The sequence below is a fragment of the Sciurus carolinensis genome, chromosome 15 (assembly GCF_902686445.1).
Source record: "Sciurus carolinensis chromosome 15, mSciCar1.2, whole genome shotgun sequence".
Taxonomy (NCBI): domain Eukaryota; kingdom Metazoa; phylum Chordata; class Mammalia; order Rodentia; family Sciuridae; genus Sciurus; species Sciurus carolinensis.
The window spans coordinates 11571992-11594649 of record NC_062227.1 but is presented as its reverse complement, the minus strand read 5'-3'; the positions used below and the strand labels follow the sequence as shown (position 1 = coordinate 11594649).

Below are 22658 nucleotides of genomic sequence, written 5' to 3'. Positions count from 1 at the left end.
CTCGGCTCAGCATTTTGGAGGAGAGTTGGGGTGTCAGTGTATCAGTAGGGAGGAAGGAGATGGTGATGCCAGACAGCCTTAAACAGTTAAGTTTTCTCTATTTTGAGTTTTGGCAGCATGGATTTCTTACGTTCTCTGTGCCAAGCATTTGGTATGATTAAAAAATTGAAAAAAGGCATCCGTGCAAGCAGGCAGCGAGGTCAGTGTAAATGGAACCCTGAGGGTCCTCTTGTGAGATAAGGGTTATTGCATGAGGGGTGAGGGGGCTTTGTTGGCTGTGTGATACTGGGCATGAATCATTCGAGATCATGGGAAAGGATCTGAGAAGGGAGGAAGGGGCGAGAGGAAGGAGGCACACCAGAGAAGAAGGGATTCCAGGCAGGAGAAATCACATATGCAGACACAGGATGTGTGAAGGGACAGGAAGGGGCTGACAGATTTGGCTCTGCAGGAGTATGGGCAGGCAGCTGGCACAGGAAGTGCCAAAGGAAGGCGAAGGCTAGACTGATCATCTATTCAGACTTACAACGTACTTTCCTGACCGAATGGATCCTCAGTAAGTAGAGGACCTTACTCATCTGGGACCTGGTGTCCTGCCTGGCGTCTAGATGAGTATCTGGCACACGGTGAGTCTCAGTCAACATGAGCTGAATGAATACTGTGTGCTGGAAGGGCCTGGCTCACAGTTGGGATCTGGCATGTTCCCCCAAGGCCGATGTATTACAGGACTGGTCCCCATCTTGGGCTGTTGGAAGCTGGTGCAACCTTTAGGAGCTGGGGCGTTGGAAGGTCATAGGTCAGTGGGGACATGCTCCTAAAGGGGATTGTGGGACTCCAGCCTCTTCCTCTTCCTCTTTTTGTGCCCTGGCCATGAGGTGGGCAGCTTGGCTCCTTCACACACTCCCCACCACAATGCAAAAGCAACGGGGCCAAATGACTGTGGGCTGGAACCTCCAAAACTGTGAACCAAAATAAATCTTTTCTCTCTGTAAGTTGATTATCTCAGGTATTTGCTACAGTCATGGAAAGCTGACTGACACAATCCTTTGTTGCCAGTTACAGAGATCAACTGCAGCACGTGGGTGAGGATCTTTTATTTTCGTAGCTGTGTGATGTTATATCACGTGGATATGCTGTGGTTTGTTTATTCATGTGCTGTGGGTGGATATTTGCTTCTTTTCCAGTTGGAAGTCGTGATGAATGGTTCTACTGTGACTATTTCTGCACACTTCTTTGGGTGGCGGGATGGGTTCATTTCTCTCAGTGTGGATTTCTGGGTCATAGGACATTGCTCATGTTCTCCTTTGGGAAAAAAATGCCAATCAGATTTCCAAAGTGTTTTCTCCAATTTATACTCCAGTCAGCAGTGAGCGAGGGTCCCCGTTGCTCTGTATCCTCACTCTACTTGTTGACTCATATTGCGTTTTCCACTGTCCCCTCCTGGTCCTGTGCAGTGAGCACCTTTCCTTCGTATATTTGCCACTTCAAATCCCCTTATATTTCAATGCACAAATTTAAACCATTTCCCCCCCAGAACTATTGATTGGACACAGAGCCTCACACCTGCTAGGCAAGTGCTTTACCTCTGAATTACACTGCTAGCCCTTTTCATTTTGAGACAGGGTATCCTTAAGTTGCCCAGGCTGCCCTTGAACTTGTAGTCCTCCTGCCTCAACCTCCAAGGTAGCTGGGATTACAGGTGTGTATCATCACCCCCAGCAAAGCTAGTATTTTTAAATACTGGTCCTAATATCTGAAGTTAGCCAGTGTCCCAGTCCAGAGGGGACACAAACCACAGCTCCTTTCATTTCTCTTCATTGCTGTTCTGCCTCTCCCCTGCCATTCCATCTTCCACATTGACCTGGGATGCTACTTTCAGACTATCTCTATACCGAAGCTCACGTACAGCACAGCAATTCCACATTGCTGCTTGCCTTCATCCTTTTTTCTTTTAGATTTATATGAACTTCTGCTTCAGTACAGCCTCAGGAATTCTTTCAAGAAGAGTTCCCGGGTGGTAAATGCCTTTATGCATATCTGAAAATGTTCTCTGCTTTTTCCTCACCCCTGCAGTTAGTTTAGCTGGGTGCTGAAGTTTAAGTTCAAAAATTATTTCCTTCAGAATCTGAAAGATGTTGATCCATTTCTTTTGTCTGAAGGTGCTAATGAAAAATCCATCATCCATTGTTCACTATTTTAAAATAATTAACATATATTTTAAAAACCATGATTAAGCAGGTACAACATGAAATGCCCTATTTAAGTAGTTTTTTGTGTGTATAGTTCTGTGTCATTAAATTCCTTCACATGATTCTGTCTCATTCTTTCTTCAGTAATCTAATACTTCCCCCTTGCCCCTGAATATTTTAGTTTTCTCTTTATCATTGCTGTTCTGACATTACACCAGGACGTGGGAGATTTTTGTTCATTTATTATTTTAACTTTGTTTAGCATTTGGTGCAACTTTTCAAATGAGGACTTAGGTCTGGAAGAATTTTCTCTATTGCCTCCTCTGTAATCTTACGTCTGCACCTCATGGTTGATGGGTGTTGGGATGTTGGATCCACCTTTCCTGTCTCTTAAGTTTTCTTTCACCCGTCTCACCTCATTATCCACTTGTGCCTTTCAGAGCATTCTCCTGGGGCCGTGACCCATGTCCTTTCACATCGTGTAGTTGTGTGATCTGCTTTGGGACTTGCGTACCCTCTCTAGGGGTGCCCTAGATTTCTCTAAATCACTGTAATTACATCCCCACTGTACATGGTTCAGGAACCAGGAGGAAGCTGATCGTCACAAAGCATTCTCTTGGTGACTTTCTCTCTGGGTCTTCTTAGTACCCTGTGGGCTTCTGTGTCAGTCTGCTCCAGGTGCAGTGTTTCTGTCCTTATTTTGATTGGCCTTCTCTCCTTTAGGGGTGCCCTGTGGTAGCTGGTTCACCAGTGCACCCCTCCTTCTCTTCCCATTGTTCTTAGGGATCCACTTATTCTTTCTAGCTCTTGTGTACTGCTGGGGATTTGAGTGGAGGGGAGGGTGCTGTGTGCATGCAGGTCACCAACTTCATCTGGAACCTTTATTTGTTTGTTTGTTTTTTGTACTAGGGATGTCACCCAGGGGCACTTTACCACTAAGCTATATCCCGGTCCTTTTAAAAATTTTAAATTTTGAGATAGGGTCTCCCTAAGTTGCTGAGGCTGACCTTGAACTTGTGATCCTTCTGTCTCAGCCACCCAAGTTGCTGGGATTACAGGTATACATCACTGTGCTGGGCCTTGATGTGTTTTTTAAACAGAAGAAAATACTTCCTCAATCATGGCATAGATTTTTCCTTGGGTTCATCAAAAGTACGTGTGTTTTAGGATGATGCCTGCTATTTGGGGAGAGGAGGGGTCCTTGCCAGCCTATGTGGTGCAGAGAGGGTGTCCCCATGGCTGCTGAACTGAGTCCTATTACATCTGCAACAGGAGTCCCCGACTCAGGTAGACACTTCACTGAGCAAAGGAGTCTCGTGACATACTTTTTAAAAAATTACCAAAATAATAAATACTCATCAACTTTGGAAAATGCAGAAAGTATAGTTTTAGGATTTTTCAGGGTGAATTGATTTTTTTATTTAGAAATCCAAGAAATATATTTTGACAACAATGGTCAAGAAACAAATCTCCCCCAATCCTGTCACACAAAGAGAGCTCTGGTCAGCTACTTGAGGTCCAGATGTGATGTGGTACCTTAATGTGACCGCTCTACCCACATGCCCCTTCTGCTTCCGGCTGTAGTTAGGGATTCACTCATTCTGTCCTGCTCCCCTGTCCTGCTGGATGCCTCATCCGCTGTGACATGACATGTGTGGTGTGAGGTGGTCTGGATTGAAGTTCTAGAACCTCAGTGACATTCCAAGCTCAACATTTCACCTCCCAAAGGCACTGATTCTTAGAAAATCTGCAGATAATCTCCCCCTACCCCAGCAATCCTGAGTCCAAGGGTCTGGGGTGGGGTCCAGCAACCTGGGCTTGACAAGTCTCCAGTGGATTCTAATTCATGCTCAAGTTTGAGACCCGAGGAGCTAAGCATCAACTTCTTTTATCTACCCTTTAGCAATGAACTTATTTATCATTGTATAAGTAACACATGGACATATTCCTGTTGTCAATATTTAATGTTGTAAGATGTAGGCAGAGTGAAAACCAAGAGCCCCTCTCCTCACAGTGCATTAGAGCCCCTCTCGGTCGTTGGTTTTGCAGGCCTTCTTTTTGTCACACACACACACGCATCTTTGATGGTGACTTACACTGCTAGTTCTCAGGTTCATGTGTAGGAATCCCCATTGTGAAAACTCATGATCAAGGCTCACCAGCAGGGCCCAGGAGACCCCACCATCGCCTTTCCATCCCTGCCGTAGTTTGGATACGGTTTCAGTGTGTTGGCCGAAGTTTCACATGTTGGGAGCTTAGTTCTCTGTGTGTTGATGTTGGGAAGTGACACCTTTAAGAGGCGAGGCCCCATCAGTGTGCTTAGGTCAAGTTGAGGGAGTGCCCTTGGAAGGGATGGCGGGACCCAGTCTCTGGCTTTCCTGTGTCAAGATGTGACCTCTTCTTCCCACACATGCTCCCCCATTGCCATCTGCCACGAGGGGACACGGACCAGGGAAAGCCCTCCCCAAAACCTGCCTGATGACGTGTGGGCTTCCAACCGCCAAAGGTGTGAACCAACTAAGCCTCTTAGACAAATAGGGTAGACTGCCTCAGGTAGTTCACTACAATGCTGCAAGAGGAACTAATGCAACCCCACAAAGGATGCAGGATATTTGTGGGGTCCAGACATGTCCCAGGGGTGGAAGGGTGCTGTGTGGTACTTCCTTTTTCTGGAGTGAGGAACATATTTTTAAATTTGAGTACCATCCACTGTGGTTTATGAAGCACCTGGACACACTAACCCTGAAGCCTCTGTACCCTGGGGCCCCAGAGGTTCCTGGCATTAGGCAAAAGCAGGATTAACTTAGAGCTGCAGTGGAAGCCACCTCAGAGATCCCAGCTCTCCGAGACTCATGGACCTGTCTGAGGACATGTTGTCCTTGATCCTGGTCCTGTGTTCCCTTATTTCCCCAGGTCCCCATGGGATCTTCTGCAAATCTGGCTTCAAGAATGCATTCCCCAATCCCTGCACCCTCTGAGACAGGTGGAAGGACAGATATGCTGTTACCATGGTCATCAGGCCACTCATGGCTGCAGCTGGTTGGTGCCTCCCAGAGATCCATAGATCCCTGAGATGGCAGCTCAAGGCTTCCCAGGGTGAAGCAAGAGCCCTCAGAGTCTGCAGCTGGTGACAGCTATGACTCATCTTTCCCAGCTCTCCTTTGCTGCTCATACTCAGTAGTTGCAGAGTATGACTCTTTTACAGAATAATGGCTTTTGTCTTGCCATTGGTGGTTATCGCTCTTTTCTTATGCTTTGAAGGAGCAACATTTCTCATTTATTTTCCTTTTGCCCCCGATGAATCGAGTTTGCTTTTCGAGTCTTTATAAATTGAGCTCTTTTCTGATGGCTTTTATTTCTTGCCTACACACTCCCATTATTTCTTTGAATTCTTTAGCAAGCTAGCTCAGTTTATTCTATCGGTGACGTTCTCCTTTCTGTTGCAGGAACTCTGTCTCCACCCCTACATGTTTTTGCTTTTAACGGTTCTCATTCAGAAAGCTAATTTTATTCTGTGCCCTTGAGTTATTATTTTTAATAACAGCACTGTTTCACCGTATTCCATCTATTTCCCAAAGAAATCTTTCAGAAGCTTGATTGGAGTCATTATTTTTTAATATTGTGGACTTGGGTTTTCACCAAGTCCACCTACCACTGTTGTGCCATCAATTTCCTAAGCCTGGGAAGAATTTGGATTCACTAACTGAGAGCTGTGTGCCCAGGGCTTAGTGTAGGAAGCAGAAGGAACTGAAAAGCCATAAGGTTTGGGAATCTGCAAGGTCATCTTGGTTTCCGTTTTAGTTATTTTTGTGTCCCTGTGACCAAAAGACCTGACTAGAGCAATGTAGAGGAGGAAAAGTTTATTTTGGCTCACAGTTTCAGAGGTCAGTCCATGCCAACTCCATAATTCTGGGTACACGGTGAGGCAGAACATCATGGCAGAAGGGTATGATGAAGGAAAGCTGCTCAGCTCATAACCAATAGGAAGGAGAGAGAGAGAGCTCCATTCACCAAGGACAAAATATAACCCCAAAGATTGACCCCCATTGACCCACTTCCTCCAGCCATACCTTACTTGCCTACATTACTACCCAGTGAATCCATTCAAGTGCATTAATCCACTGATTAGATTATAGTCCTCATAATCAAATTATTTCACCTCTTAACATTCTTTGAATTTTCTCACACATGAAATTTTGGGGGATATTTAAATGACAGAATTCTTCTCCTGGCCCCCCCAAAGCTCATGCCCATTGCACACTGCAAAATACATTTAGACCATTTCCAAGAGTCCTCATATTCTTAACAGTTCCAGCATTACCCAAAAGTCCAAGTCCAATCTCATTTGAGACTCAAGGGAAATTCTTGAGTGATTTCCCCTGTAAAGATCAAAAGTGAGTTACATGTATTCAACATACATGACACAGACTAAACATTTTCATTCCACAAGGTTCAAATAGGGGCATTGAAAGAAGGAATGGGCCCAAAGCAAGACCAAAATTCAGCTAGGTAAACAAGTCCTGTAGCTTCACATCTGGTAATCTGGGGCACATGGAATTGTGATGTTCTCTCCAGAGGCTTTGTGTAGTAGCTCTGCCCTTGTGACTTTTTTGAGACAAACCACAATGGTCTCTTTCTTGGCTTGTTTTTCCCAAATTCCTGAAGCTTTCCTTGACAGAAGTTTTATGTTACAAGCATCTCTTAATCTTGGGAGGTCTACACTGTAGCTTTAGCTTCCTTCTCAAATCTTCATGCATCACCCTCTCAGAGGCTGCCTTGTGTGGCCTCCTAGGCCTTCCTTCAAAGTCTTGGTGTAAGCCATGATCCCTTAACTCCAGTATTCTTTATTTTTGCAGAAGCAGCACCACGTTATTGATGCCAAGGTCTGCCACCAATTCAGTAGTAACCAAGCCTCTGAGGACCATGACTACGGCAATCTCAGAGTGACTGGCAGCTGAGCATAGTCAGAGAACTTCTTAGGCCTCCCTGTGCAAGAAGGGTACCTCCAGTCTCTTCTCAAAAGAAAATTTACCTTATACTCTTGAGCCAGTAATGGGTGTGGGCTTACCACTTACTGAGATGCTCTCAAACCATCTTTCCTATTGTCTTTGTGTAAAGTACTGAGCATCTCTTTAATGGCTGTAATCTCTTTAACAACTGCATCATCTTGGCCCAGTTTTACTTGTACTGCATATTTTTCCAATCTTTCTGATCTGTTTTTCTGCTCCTGATGATCACAGTAAATTTAGCTAAAAGTCACTAGCAATATCCGTGGCACCACCTGAATGCTGTGCTGCCTTGAAATTTCCTCTGCTGTATTAATTGATAACATAGGAAGACAGGGGAGGGAAGGAGGGAGGGAGGGAGGGAGGGAGAGAGAGAGAGAGAGAGAGAGAGAGAGAGAGAGAGAGAGAGAGAGAGAGAGAGAGAGAGTGAGTTAGTTCTGTTCACCAGGGACAAAATATAAATCTCAAAGGCATGTCCCCATTGATCTAGTTCCTCCAATCACATCCTACCTGCTTATGGTCACTATCCAGTTAATCCAGATTAACTAGTTGATTAATCCTTTGAATTTAGCCTCACAAAAAGTCTCAGGACATGGGGAAAATGTTGACAACTTATTTGCCAGAATGTAACACAAATGGACTTTTGTCCAATTTTCAATAGCTTCTTCCTTTCCCTCTGGAACCTCATGAGCCCAGTCTTTACTGTTCTTTCTAATTGAGTTCCAACCAGAATCACTCATTAAGCTCCACTTAAGACATTCTAAAGCTTTTCCAGCTCACATCTCTAAACTTTTCAAAATTTCTTCCACAAACACCAACTCCAAATGTTGCTGAACATAGTCATAGCCCTAACTGCACTTCTTGATATAAATTTCTGTTTTAGTTAGCTTTCCATTACTGTGACCAAAATATCTGACAAGAGCAATTTAGAGGAGGAAAAGTTTATTTCTGCTCAAAGTTTCAGAGGTTCAGTACAAGGTCAGCCAACAGCATAGCTTTGAATCTGAAGTGAGGCAGAGCATCATGGCAGAAGGGTGTGGTTGAGGAAAGTGGCTCAGTTCATGACATTTAGGAAGGAGAGAAAGAGAGAGACAGAGAGAGAGAGACCTCTGCTCAACCAGAAACAAATTGTAAACCTCAAAGGCAATCCCCCATTGACCCACTTCCTCCAGACATACCCTATCTGCCTACACTTACCACCCAGAAAATCCATTCAAGTGGATTAATCTGCCAATTAAGTTATAGCTCTCATAATTGAATCATTTCTCCTCTGAACATTCTTGTATTTTCTCATACATGAACATTTGGGGGACACCTCATAGCTAAACTATAACAAGTTTGAAGAAATGAAACAACACTGAAACTTAAGCCACTTTTAGCTAAGTGTGAACTGTAACTGAATCCTCAGATACGGGTAAAGGTGCCCCTAGGAACCTGGATTAAGTGGACAAACAATAATCCCCAGCTATGTGGTGTTCCAGGAGCTGAGTGAGATATCCAGGGAATAGCTATTGTCAGATACTGAGGCTTAAAGAGACAATTTAAAAACCACCTTAAAAAACTAAGGTTAAAGCTACTAAGTAGAAGAACCAACATTTGAACTTCGATAGCCTATAAATAATACTAATGTGACACAGAAAACTTGGGAATGTGGATCAGTCCTCATACAGACAAATCTCAAACTTGAGTGGACAGTATCATCCTCTGGAGAGCCTGTGGGATGTTTTGGATTTGCATATCTAACAAGTTGCCAGGTGCTGCTGCTGCTGCTGGCCGGGGGGCCACTCGTGGGGATCGGTAGTTTCAGACTTATAGCTTCTAGGTGTGGTACTACCTGGTTCCCATCTTTGATTTCCCAGCAATCTGTCTTTAATCTCAGCTGGGCGCATTTCTTTGTTTTTCCACTTGTAGCTTTTTCATAGGCATGACCAGTAAGAACTCACAGGCATGACTATTAAACTCTCAGAGGCTGACTAATAAATTCTAAGCAATAGGAGACAGATTCCATTTCTTTCTCCCAGTTCATTCTCATGGATGCAGACACATATTTATTAATTAATGACTTGAGTGATGTAGGAGAGTTTTACCTGTTATTATAAAACAAGTGTGATCTTATTAACAGCTAAAATTTCATGATTGCTTAAGTATTTTACAATCATGGAAGAGACACGTTTTTTTTTTTTCCTTCTCAGTACCAGAGTCTAAAAGGCAAGACTCTCAGTATACTAATAATAAAATATCCAAGTTATGATGATTTTTTCAAATCCGGCATGGATTAGATTCCTCCTTGTGGGATATGCTTGAAAATATCATATCATATTTCCTAGGCACATCATATTTCCAAATGAATGTTAGAAGAGGTCTCTAAATAGCCACTGAGGGTGGAAATCACTAGGGTTAAGTATTCATACCTTCTCCAGACCTCCGCTGTCTGGGAACGTTTGGTGGTGAACAGTAGGAGGATGGATCACCTGTTGTCATTAGTTGTGCTGCTCTCAGAAACTGGGTGTGACTTTGTCACTCGTGGACAGTTCCGGCCTGTCTGGGATCACCTACTTATCCCTGACCAATCACTGGGGCCATCAGGACGGGATTCAGTGACTTAGTCTCCCTGGAGGCCACCAGGGGTCCAGCCCAGCTGAGTCTTGTCTGAGGAAGAGGGTGGCTGCTGCCCTGTCTCCTCTTCTCTCCTCATGGCACGGTAGTAGTATCTGACTCTTAAGAGGCCCAATGAGGAGGGATTTGTAATTTGAGTCACCTGAGGTCCATTGGCCATTTTTTTTTTTTTTTTTTTTGCGGTGTTGGGGATCGAACCCAGGGCCTTGTGCTTGCAAGGCAAGCACTCTACCAACTGAGCTATCTCCCCAGCCCATCGGTCATTTTTTGATCAGACCATGGGGAAACAATTTTATGAAGCATGACCTATTTCTTTTTTTTGATGTTTTTTAAACAAGTTTTCCATTATTTCAAAATTATGCAAGTAAAAAGTGAACACATTCTTTATGAAAGGGCTGCAAAAGCATTCAGAGTTTCAAGCATCTCCCTGTTCCCTTCCCCTGCTCTCCCTCCCTCATCTGCTCCAACTTTCTTTCCTCTGTGTGCACTCATGTCTCCAAGGGGGGCCCAGGAACCAAGTCTCCTTGCAGCCACACTCTGGGATGGCCCTTGCCCTTAGATCTCCTGACTCTGCGACTTGCTTTAACCCACAGTGTTTCTTGGAGATCTGTGTGTGCCTTGTTTAAAACAGGGGCTGTGTTGGGACCCACGGTTTGGTTGTGACCTAGGTGTCTAACTACACATATATTGCTAAACATTTTGGGAGGGAGTTCAGAATCTCATTCTAAACAGGCGACCTAGTCATTACTGTCTTTGCACACACGATTTCACATGCTCGAATGTGAATAGACTTCTACAAGTGAAATGAATGTGTCAAAGGGCAAACACAGTTTTCATATCCACAGAGACTTCCGACTAGTCTTCCAAGAAGGTTTTCTTTAAAGTACATTCTCTCCAAGATTGTGTGATATGGCCATTTTCCTTTGTCTCACCAAATCTGGCTATTCTTCTAGGTGAAAAATTGTTTCTCCTTCACTGGTGATTTTAATTTCTCTGACCACTAGTCCTGACTGTCTTTCTCCTGTGAGTTTACCCCTTGTGTTCTTTGGTCATTTTATTCCTATTGAGTTGATGGACTGATGTAACAACTCACAGAAACTCTTAGAATACCCTGGGTATTAATTGTTTTCAGTGACTTATTGAATTCTTTTCTCAGTTTTTACTTGACTTTTCATGTTAATTATGTTATTTGTTTTGTTCTACAAAAGTTAGTGTTTTTCATGAATTCTCTTGCAGCTTTTTGAGTTTTTAGTCTTGTAATAAAAATGTTATTCTTTGTTTTCTTGTATGATTTTATAATTGTGTTTCTTAACTTCAGCCCTTTAACCCTTTTAGGCTTTGTGTGTATTGGTAAGGTGGGCTTGTTGGAAAGGGTGTACAATTCCCACATCGCGAACTGCATAATGCTTTATGGCAACAGCCCTTGGCGGAGATGTCTCCAGCTACCGTTTTCTAATGTACAGCTACTAACAACCTCAAGTGTATCGACTGACTAATCTTCTTCAGTGACTCCTACCCCTGTGTGTGCTTTCTTCTGGACCCTATCCTAACCCCTTGCATGATTTCCCTCCCTCCATGTCAATATCATGGAATTTTCCCCTTTTCCTTTTCACTTTTATCTTCTTCAGAAATTTCTTTGTTCTGTAAGCTTTAGAATTAATTTTCCCAGTTCTTGGACTGAAGTCCTGTTAGGACTTTTATTATCATCACAGTAAAATTGTGAATGAATTAGGGGGAGAGCGGGTGTGTTTCAAGATGAAACCTTCCAACCCAGGAAGCATGGCCTGTCTTTCCACAAATGCAGACGCTGTGGTTTGAATATGGATTGAGTGTGTTCCCCAAAGGTTCATGGTTGGAAGTGTGGTCCCCGGTGAGTATGGCCACTTTGGGGTGGTGGAACATTTAAAAGCAGGGCCTGGTGGGAGGTAATCAGGTCACTGGGGACACCACCCATGAATGGATTACTGTTGATTTCATGAAGTGACTTAGTTCCTGCGAGATTTAAAAAGCAAGACCTCCCCATTCCTTGGCCCCTTCTGCATGTAACAGAGTCCCCTTCCTGCTTCTCTCCCATGTTACCCAGCCAGGGCTCTTCACCAGGACACTGGCACCATGCTAGTTAGATCCTCCAACAGAATCAGGAGCCACAGAAACCTCTTTTCCTTGTACATTACCCAACATCAGGTGTTCTGTTATAGCAATACAAAATGGACCAGGACAGAAGGTTTTCTTTTAGTCATCCTTCCTTCCTTAAGTCTTTCTTCAATTTGGTCTAACACATTTCTTGTTAGATTTATTTCATGCTGTTTTCTTTCTTGCCCATTTGAAAGAGATGCTTCCCCCAGTATATACTTGTTTTCTTTTGCTGGCATTTTTATCTGTTTAATATTTCCTTTGTGACTGTATTTAACACACATGTATTTTTAACCAGTGTGTAAGGCTGTGACCTTTAGTTGTCAGGTCTGATCCATTCATGATTATGTGATCACTGAGGTGTTTGGATAAACCTAGACAAACATCTGCTCCTGACTTTTGTAGGTCCTTTGTGGTTCATTTGTGCACTTTCTATTTTTATACTTTGTTTTTACCGACAGACATTTTTGTTTGGATGTTCCTTTGGTTCCATAGTGATCTGAAAGTTGATCATTCTATTCTTTTTACAGTGATTTGTAATCTTTTCTTTAAAAGACTTTTTTAGTTGTAGATGGACACAATATTTTTATTTATTTATTTATTTTTATGTGGTGCTGAGGATTGAACCCAGTGCCTCACACATGCCAGGCAAGTGCTGTACCACTGATCCCCAACCCCAGCCTGGTTGATAATCTCATATACACACACGTAAACATATTTTTCTAATGGCTACCTACATATTTTTCTGCACCCACCTTGATAAAACACAATAGTCCTTCGAACACTTTGCTGCCCATGTTGACGTCTTCTGAGATGTTAATCCCTGGTTGTGATGCACGAGGCACACGTGAGACACTGTGCTCATTGCTGAAGCCTGAGATGTACCTGTAACATTTGTTGACTCTGTTCTCCTCTTTGTTTCTTCAAGCCCACAAGCTCCTCTCTGTTGCATTCATTATGTTTCTAGAATGTTTCTTTCAGAGCGTGTCTGTGGGTGGTTCACTTCCCAAGTCTTTGCTTTGCCCTCCCACTTGAGTGCTAGTTTGGGTGGAAATAAGATTCTTGCCTCGATATGTCTTGTCTTTAGGTTTTGGATGATGTTATTTGTCTCCGTGTATTTGGTGCTGAAAGAACTTCATTGTTTTTGTTCTGCGTTTTCTTTCTTTGTAAGTAACTTGGTTCCCCACCCCTCACTCATGAAAGCTGTTTAAAATACGTATTTTTTAAATGACACAGAAATCACACATCTTTTTGAGGTACTGGGTGGTGTTTTGACACAGTTATATATGGTATATTGTTCAAATCAAGATAAACATCTATCTCCTCAAACATTTATAATTTCTCTGTCATAAAAATGTTCAAAATTCTTTCTTCTAACTTTCAGAAAATATGCAGTGCATTATTATTTGTAGTCACCCAACAGCAGCAGAACACCAGAGCCTATTTCTCCAGTACCCACTGACCAACCCTTCTTCCTACTCCCTCCTACTACTCTCCCAGCCCCTGGGAGAGTATTATTTGATTCTCTATTTCTGTAACATCAATATTTTTAGATTCCACCAATGAGATCATGTAATATTTGTCTTTCTGTGTCTGACTTATTTCACTGAACACAATGTCTTCTAGTTCTATCTGTGTAGTTGCAAATGTCAGGATTTCATCCCTTTTATAGTCGAGTAATATTCCATTTTGTATATATGCCATATTTTTGTTATACCTTCATCAGATGATGAAATCTTAAGTTGTTTCCCCTTGGGGGCTATTGTGAACACTCCTACAATAAACATGAAAGTGCAGGGGTCTATTTAGCATACTGATTTCATTTCCTCTGGGTATGTATCTAGCAGTGAGATTGCAGGATCATGTAGTAGTTTTATCTTATTTTTTGAGGAATCTTCATACTGTTTTCTGTAATGACTATGCTAATTTGCATTGCCACCAACAGTACCTAGGGATTCCTTTTTCTCCACATCCTTGAGAAATCTTGTTTTCTCTCTCTCTCTCTTTCTCTCTCTCTCTCTTTCTTTCTTTCTATAATAGTCATTCTAACTGGGGTGAGGTGATATTTCATTGTTGGTTTGATTTGCATTTCCCTGAACACTTTTTCATGGACCTGTTGTCTATTTGTGTGTCTTCTTTTGAGAAATTCCTGTTTAGGTCTACTGCCCATTTTTAAATCAGCCCCTTTCGTTGTTTGAATATCTTATATGTTCCGGATATATAACTTCTTATCAGATGTATTGTTTACAAATATTTTCGCTCATTTTGCAGGTTATCTTTTTACTCTGTTGATTATATCCTTTTCTGTGCAGAATTATATTAAAATTCAATATAATCCTATTCATCTAATTTTGCTTCTGATTCCTGTGCTTTTGGTGACTTATCTGAAAGTCCTTGCCCAGACCAATAATGTCATGAAGTATTTTATCATTCTTTTTCTGGAAATTTCAGTTTCCTATTGTACTTTGAAGTCTTTAATCCACTCTGAGTTGATTTTTGTATATGGAGAGAGAGAGTGAGAGAGTGAGAGAGTGCTTCAGCTTCATTCTTCAGCATTTGGACCTCACTTTCCCGGTGCCCTTTGTTCAAGAGCTTGTTCTTCACCTGTGTTGATGATCAGCTGGTGGTAGTCATGTGGGTTTTCTTCTGTGCTCCCTATTCTGCTCCTTTGGTCTCTGTGTCTGTGGCCATGTCAATATTGTGCTGTTTATTTTTTTTTAATTAAAATATCGTAATTATATATAGCATTTGGGTTACTTTTGGCAAAATTATACATACAAGGAATTGGATTTCAATCCCCTTCCTCCCTCCCCCTAACCTCCCTCCTCTACTCTACTGGTCTTCCTTTCACTCCTTTATTATTTATTTTTGATTGGTACTTTCTAGGTATGTGTAAAGGTGAAATTCCCTTAGGTACTTTTATGTTGTATTTAACATGATTTTGTTAGATTCATTTCATCTTTCTTCCCTGTCTGGATGTCCTCCTTCTACCCTCCATCTTTACGATATCTGGTCTCCTCCACCTCCACGTTCTTTCTCTTATTTGACTCTAGTTTCCGCATATGAGAGAGGACACTGGACCCTTGATTTTCTCAGTCTGGCTTATTTCACTTAGCGTGATTTTCTCCATTTCCATTCCTGTACTGATAAATGCCACTGTGTCATTCTTTGTTATGGCTGAGTAAGACTCCTTTGTGTATGTATCCCACACTTCCTTGATCCATTCATCTGTGGATGGGCATCTGGGTTGATTCCATCATTTGGCGACTGTGACCTGAGCTGCTTTAAACACTGAGGTGGCTATACTATTGCTATAGTATGCTGAGTTTAGTTCTTTGGGATAAACCCCGAGGAGCTGGGTCATATGGGGGTTCTATTCCTAGTGTTTTTGAGGGATCTCCATCCTGCTTTCCAGAGTGGTTGCACTTTTGGTTACTACAGCTTCGTGGTCCATTTTTATTTTTGTTTTTTTGTTCATGATGGCTTTGGCTATTTGACTTTTGGGGAGGGGGATCCATATGAATTTTAGGATTTTTTTTTTTCTATTTTTGTGAAGAAAATCTTTGGCACTTGGTAGGGATTGCTTTGAATCTGTAGATTGCTGTGGGTAGTAAGGACATTTTAAACAGTATTTAGTCTTCCAAACATTGAACAAGGGATGTTTTTCCTTATTTCTAGTGTTCTTCTAAACTTCTTTTATAAAAGTTTTATGCTTTTCATTGCAGCAATCTTTCACCTCTTTGGTTAAATATATTCCCTGTCATTTTATTTTTTTGCAGCCATTGTAAAGGAGGTTGCTTTCATGATTTTTTTTCAGATAAGTTGCTATTGGTGTATAGAAATGTAGGCTAATTTTGTCTTCTGCAACTTTGTTCTAAAAGCTTTTTCATGGAGTATTTTGGGTTTTATGTGTATAAGATCACATCCTCTGCAAACAGTGTGAATTTGACCTCCTGGTTCTCAGTTTGGATGCCCTGCATGTCTTTGTCTTGTCTGATTGCTCTGGCTGGGACTTCCAGTACTGTGTGAATGACAGTGGTGAAAGTGGGCATTCTTGTCTTGCCCCAGATCTTAGAGAGGAAGCTTCCAGCTTTTCTCCACTCAGTCTAATGTTAATTCTTTACTTGTGGAATGTTTTAAGAATGTTTTTCTCTTGATCCTTTAGTTCTGATATTAAACCACTGCAGTTCCATGTGTGGATCTTTTTTTGAATTTCTTCTGGGAGCCCCGAAAATAAGCCTAGCTTACTGTGATAATCAGGAACAGAAAACAGAACAGAAAGATTTTTTAAAATTTGGACTTGAAAAGTGGAACTAAAATTGGGACTAAGGAAGTGCAGTGGTTAAAGACATAGTCACTAAAGAGATGCTAAGTACTTTGCACAGAGACAATGGGAAAGAAGGCTCGAGGGCATCTCAGGAATTGGCAAGACTGCACCCATCTGAGGCTCAGAAATTATTTTTGAGAAGAGACCAGCGGGGCATCCTTTTTGCACAGGGTTGCCTAGGAAGTTGTTTCACCATGCTCAGCCATTCAGGCACTCAGAGACTGCTGCAGCCAGGCTCCCTGGATGTTTGGCTACTGCTTGAGATTGTTGCAGACCTTGGCAGCAACCACGTGGTGCTGGTTCTGCAGGAATGCAGGATACTGGAGTTAGGGAGTCACGGAGGTTTCCACTGAGATTTCCAAGGAAGGCCTGGGAGACCAGGCAAAATGCAGTGGGTCAGAGTCCCTGCAGGCTGCCTCTGAGAGGGCAATGTGTGCAGATGTGAGGATACCAAGGCTATCCAAGAGATCCCCAAGATTAAGAAATGCCAGTACCATGGAACATCTGCCAAAGAAAGCTGCAGAATTGAGCAGAGACAATCCAACAGACAGGCCACATGGGCTGCAACCAGCAGAGCCATAGGGATGGAGTGGCACAAGCCCTTTGAGAGAGAATCATGATGTTATGTGCTCCAGATGCTGGACATGGAGTTACAGAACTTGTTTGAGCAGCTGGGTTTTGGTCTTGCTTTAGTCCTACTCCTTCTTTCTGTTCCCCTATTTCTCCATTTCGGAATGGAAATGTTTACTCTGTGCCTTTATATATTAGATAGGTGTAATTTGCTTTTGGTTTTTACAGGGCTCATGTTGAGAGTTTGTCTTGCGTCTCAGAGGAAACTTTGGACTTGGACTTTTGGGAAATACTGAAACTGTATGGGGACTTTTGGAAATGGACTAAATGCATTTAGCATTGTGAGATGGGTGTGAGCTTTGGGAGTTCTGGGCAGAATGCTACAGTTTATATATGAGGTTTCCCCCAAAAACACATGTGGGAAACAATGCAAGGTTTAGAGGTAAAATGTTTGGATTATAAGAGCCTTTACCTAACAGGTGCATTAATCCTCAGATAGGGATTAACTGGGTGGTAACTGTAGGCAGGTAGGGCTGGAGGAGGTGGGTCACTGTGGGTGAGTCTTTGGGGTATATATTTTGTTCGCAGAGAGTTGGACTGTCTCCCTCTGCTTCCTGGTACCATGTCCTAGCTGTTTTCCTCTGTCACACCTTTCTGCCATGATTTTCTGCCTTACCTTGGGTCCAAAGCTATAGAGTGGTCATCCATGAACTGAGACTTCTAAAACTGTGAGCTCCAAATAAGCTTCCCCTCTTCTAATATTGTCCTTTTTTTTTTTTTTTTTTTTTTTTTTTTTTTTTTTGATGGTGCTGGGGATTGAACCAGGGCCTTGTGCATGTGACTGAGGCAAGCACTCTACCAGCTGAGCTATATGCCTAGCCCCAAATATTGTTCTTGTCAGGTCTTTTTGGTCACAGTGGTGAAAAAACTGTGGTAAAACAGTATTCTACCACAATAAAGAAAAATGCATCTATGGAAATGTGGGTCATATAACTGCAACATCAGTTATGGTTTTCATATAATATTATGATGGTAGATGTAGTACTTGTGTAACTCAGACTTGGTCATAGTGTTCATGTAAATATACACCTGTGATGAGGAACATATTCATATAACTTTGTATGAATGTAACTCATTGTTGTTCATAGTTTCTTCATAACTCTGTGACATTGCTATCAAATTTACATCATTCTACAATGGTGGACTTGTACCACCTCCTGGTGGAACTCTACAAGGAGATGTGCTAGAGTTCCAGCTCACCATTCTGCAGTTTGGGCTGTGGTATAAATGTGATTCTGCAAAGGTGGTTGTGGTATTTCGTAACTTCAGGACCTCGGTGTGCATGGCATTTGCATAGCTCTGTGTGGCTGGCTGTGGTTTTCATGTAACTCTGTCACACTGGGTGTGTTTTTCACATAACTCCGCAATGTGCACATGGCGTTTGTATGATCTGTGACTCTGACGGTGGAGGTTGTCACATACTTCTGTGACGTTGGCCCTGATAGTCACAGGAACTGGTGATGCTGGTTGTCACAGTCATGTCACTCTGTAGTGTCTGTGGTAGTATAAGTCATGTATCTTTGTGGCATTGGCCATGCAATTCACGTAACTGGGATGACAGTGATGGTATTTAAATAGTTCTATGACATTGGTGGTGACACAGTGGCAGGAGGAACCATCACATTTATGGGGTGTAGAGGTTTAGGTTCAGAGAAGTATAAAGTTTTGCTTAAACCTACATAACAAGACAAGACACAGCCAAGTTCAAACTCAGATTTTCTGAATAATTCAAATACAGTTTTTTATGTACCATACCGTGAGGATTTCCCACAAAATCTACATTTAAAGGCATTTGTCTAAAGTATCTAAATTTAAAAGCATTTGTCTATAACATCTACACCTTCAAACTCCCCAAGGACTGAAGAACATAAATGTTCTATCTAGCATTTTATCCATAATTTTTGTTACGTCCCTATATCCATATGTACATTTTCATGTGTGAAGCTGATCAAAATTTAGCTACACATTGAGATGGATAAATTTTAACTTCTGAAAATTTATGGTGAATATTGCAGAAGAAGGCTTTCTGTAAATCAGTGCCACCTTGAGTTTACTCATAGACCTCCAAAATATATTTATTAGAAAATGAAGTTTAATGTTAATGAAAGTGTTGGTTATGTAGTGTTTTCATTCATTCTTTCTTTAAAATTTAAACCCTAGGAATATAGATAACAATAAATGCTGGTAAGGATGTGTGGAAAAAGGAACTCTTATATACTGTGGGTGGGAATGTAAATTAGCATAATGACTCTGAAAGGCAGTAGTTGTCTTAGTCAGCTTTTTTTCTGCTGTGACTAATGATCTGACCAGCACAATTATACAGGAGGAAAGGTTTATTTGAAGGCTCATGTTTTCAGAGGTCTTAGTCCATAGACAGCAGGCTCCATTCCTTGGGGCTCAGGTGAGGCAGGACATCATGGCAGAAGAGTGTGGTAGAGGGAAGCAGCTCACATGATGATCAGGAAGCAGAGGGAGATACAAAATCTGTTAAGATTCTTGCAACCCAATCATTGCTCCTTTGAACCTTCCTGCATTGTCTCACATATGACTTTTGGGGGACACCTCACATTCAAACCATAACAATGGTGGTTCCTCAAAAGACTAGCCATGGAACCACAATATCATGCAGCTATACCACTCCTCAGTATTTATCCAAATGGATTAAATTCAGCATATCATAGAGATACATGCATATCCATGTTTATAGCAGCACCATTCATAATAGCCAAGTTATGGAACCGTCCTAGGTGTCCATCAATAGATGAATGATAAAGATAATGTGGTATATGTACACAATGAACTTTAATTCATTCATAAAGAAGAACAAATCATGCTATTTGCAAGAAAATGGATGGAATTGAAGAGCATCATGTTAAGTTAAATAAGCCAGACTCAGAAAGTCAAGGGTTATATATTTTCCCTCACACGGGGAAGCTAGAGAGAAAAAGGAAAAAAAAAAAAGTTTCATGAAAATAGAAGGAAGACCAGTAGAATAGATGAGGGAGATTTAGGGAGGAAAGAGGGGGAGGTGCTAGGGAATGAAAATCATCAAATTGCTTCATTACATAGGAATAACCACAATGAATTCCACTATTATGTTACACATATCATGCTCCAATAAAATTTTTAAAAAATTTAACTTCTCCTAAATTCTTAAAAAGAACTAGAACTATGGGGTCTCAGTTGCAGTTTCATGGCAAATATGTATTTAGATAATGTTGAGTTATTATGTAAGATTTCTGCCTTTTACAGTGTGTAAATTAAACCCTAATAAAAACTTTGAAGAATGTGCATCTAAATAAAATGACAATTCTAATAGGTTTTAGAAAATCAGTGTAGTGCCAATCTAAGTATTCATGATACTCCCTTATGGGCTTGAATTATTGCTTTCATAGAAACAGAATATAGTCTCAGAATTCTGAGTTAAACTGTGATTTAAGAAATGTGTATTGCTTCCAAAAAATTTCCTTGTTGTAGTTAGAAATTTTCTCTGCATCTCAGTTCCCAGAACTCATGATTTATGTTTCTTCCTCTTGCAGTACTTGGGGTGCATTGAAGTTCTACGCTCAATGAGGTCTCTTGACTTCAGCACGAGAACACAAATTACCAGGTAAGCCCTCTTGAAAGTGGATTCCTACACTTTTACCAAAAAAGGAAATGTCTCAGAGGTTTACAGCTTAGAAACTTTGGGAAGAAAAGACTACCCTTCTGGATGTTGGAGACTGGTGGCAGTGAGTCAGGACTCACGGTATCTCATGTGCTTGTCTCTGTCTGTGATGCATCCCAAAGAACACCCTGTCTTTTCCAAACTTAATATTAAGCTGCAGATAGATGTAGCAACATGAGTCTTGTGTTTGTTTCTTCAATGCAAAAAAACCTGTAATATGAGATTGACAATTTTAAAATTTACTGAACTGTGTTCCTTTTAAAAAAAGAACATCAAGAGGTCAAGAGATAATCTCCAGTAGTACACAGAGAGAAGAAATTGCATAGAACTGGAAGTAGAAACATTCATGAGAATAAGTCATTTAGGAAGTGGACCAATTCTTTAAGGTGTCAGTGATTTTTTAATATTATTTGTATATTCTACACCATCACCTAGATTTTAAACTCCTTGAAGACCAGTATTTGAGCACTGTTTTTATGAAATTTCATAGCCTAGTATAGTTCCTGGTAGAGCTTATACCTTTAGAAAAATGCCAATTTCAAGTCGTCTTGCAGAGAACTACAGCTATTTATGAAATGACTACATTTCTATGGCCAAAGAATTTATGTTGTGTGGAACTTGTGGAACTGCTTAATCTAAATAGTGACCTCAGAAAATAAACTTCCTGTTTACTTCACTCAAACCACTATGTTATGTATCTTTGAGTGAGCAAACCAAATTCTAAAGATTAAAATGTAAAATAAGTTATTGTTATGAGCTGTTAAGTAATATACACATGTCAGTTCTAAGTGCCTAATAACACTTTTTCCTCACTGAAGAAGTTCATGGTCAAGAGTTGATGCTGCCCTTCTCTCTGAGACAACTCAAGACACATGGTGGGAATGTATGAATACCAGTTACCTACAATGAAGAAGGAATCTGTCCCTATATATTTGTAGAAAATGGTTCACAAAACTTTCTAAGGAGAAGGAATGGCATCTTGAAGCAAAAGCATTTAAAAGAAAAGTTTGAGTTTTCCTTGTTAAATCATTCATTCACCCTACTCATGAAAAGTCACACAGTCCCTTGAAGGAGGCAAAGCACTTTGCCATTGTTGGGGAATATGAGAACTGGGTAGCACCATGCACATCTCTTGCACAGTTCTTGCTTTTAAGGGACTGACAGTTGATGGAGAGAGTACTATTGATCATTTCTACTGAATTCCCTTTATTATAGATGCTAGAATTTCTGAGATGATTTCATGCCATTTTAATTCTTCTGATATTTTCATGAGCTCTAATGCTTTCTGTGTGTACACAACATGCTGGGCAACACAAGCTGTCTGCTTTGCCTGGCCTTCCAGTGTTGGGGAGAAATGTATATACACAAATAATTGAGGAGCATCTAAGGGACACAGACCAAGTTCTGCTCCTTGGGGATGGTGGTGTGGGGGAACAAGTGAATAATTCCAGTTTTACCTTTGGTGAGGATTAGATTCCTGGGGATCTCTGGATTAGAATCTAAATGGATAGAAGTGATAATAATTGTGGAAGAAAGCAGGTGGAACAGACATTGGTGGATTTGGAGACTGGATTTCTTTCTTTAGCCCTGTTCCATTTAGATCTGTACAAAAGGGAAGCAACATAATAGGCAAGTGGAGCATCATTATTGGACTTCAGAAACATGGTGTTGAATTCTGATTGTACAGAATTTCCTTGGGTTTTATTAGACTTTCTGAAAAAACATATTTGCTTGTCCCTACAATGGGTTATATTTCTGATATGACATATTTCTTACTGTAGCTAATTGCTAGAGACCACACAAAGGAAAAATATTGATGAATCAACATCAAGAGGAAGCCCTGTGCATCCATGAAATGAATCCTCCACAAATGTCTTGTAGATGTGGTGCAGTGTGGAGCTTTTAAGGTCTCAGTGATAACTAAGTGTTAAACATGCCAGTGGTTCAACTTTACTGTCATAGTTTATTTTACACACTAAAGATATTCCTGGAAGGTTTCAGGAAAATCTAGTGTTGTGATCAAATTATACAGGCACTAAGAAAACATGTTTCCAAAGGCCACACCTTTTATTAAAAAGTCTTTTTAGCAG

At 41.2% G+C, this 22658-nt stretch overlaps 1 protein-coding gene across 2 annotated transcripts in view; it reads left to right on the top strand.

The window, feature by feature from the left end:
• Positions 1–22658, top strand: part of Shc3 (SHC adaptor protein 3) — a 184726-nt gene that overhangs the window by 25843 nt on the left and 136225 nt on the right. For both annotated transcript variants that reach the window (XM_047526520.1, XM_047526519.1), the window contains exon 2: positions 20441–20511. In XM_047526520.1, coding sequence (XP_047382476.1) covers positions 20441–20511 — 71 coding nt within the window. The remainder of the gene's footprint in view (positions 1–20440; positions 20512–22658) is intronic.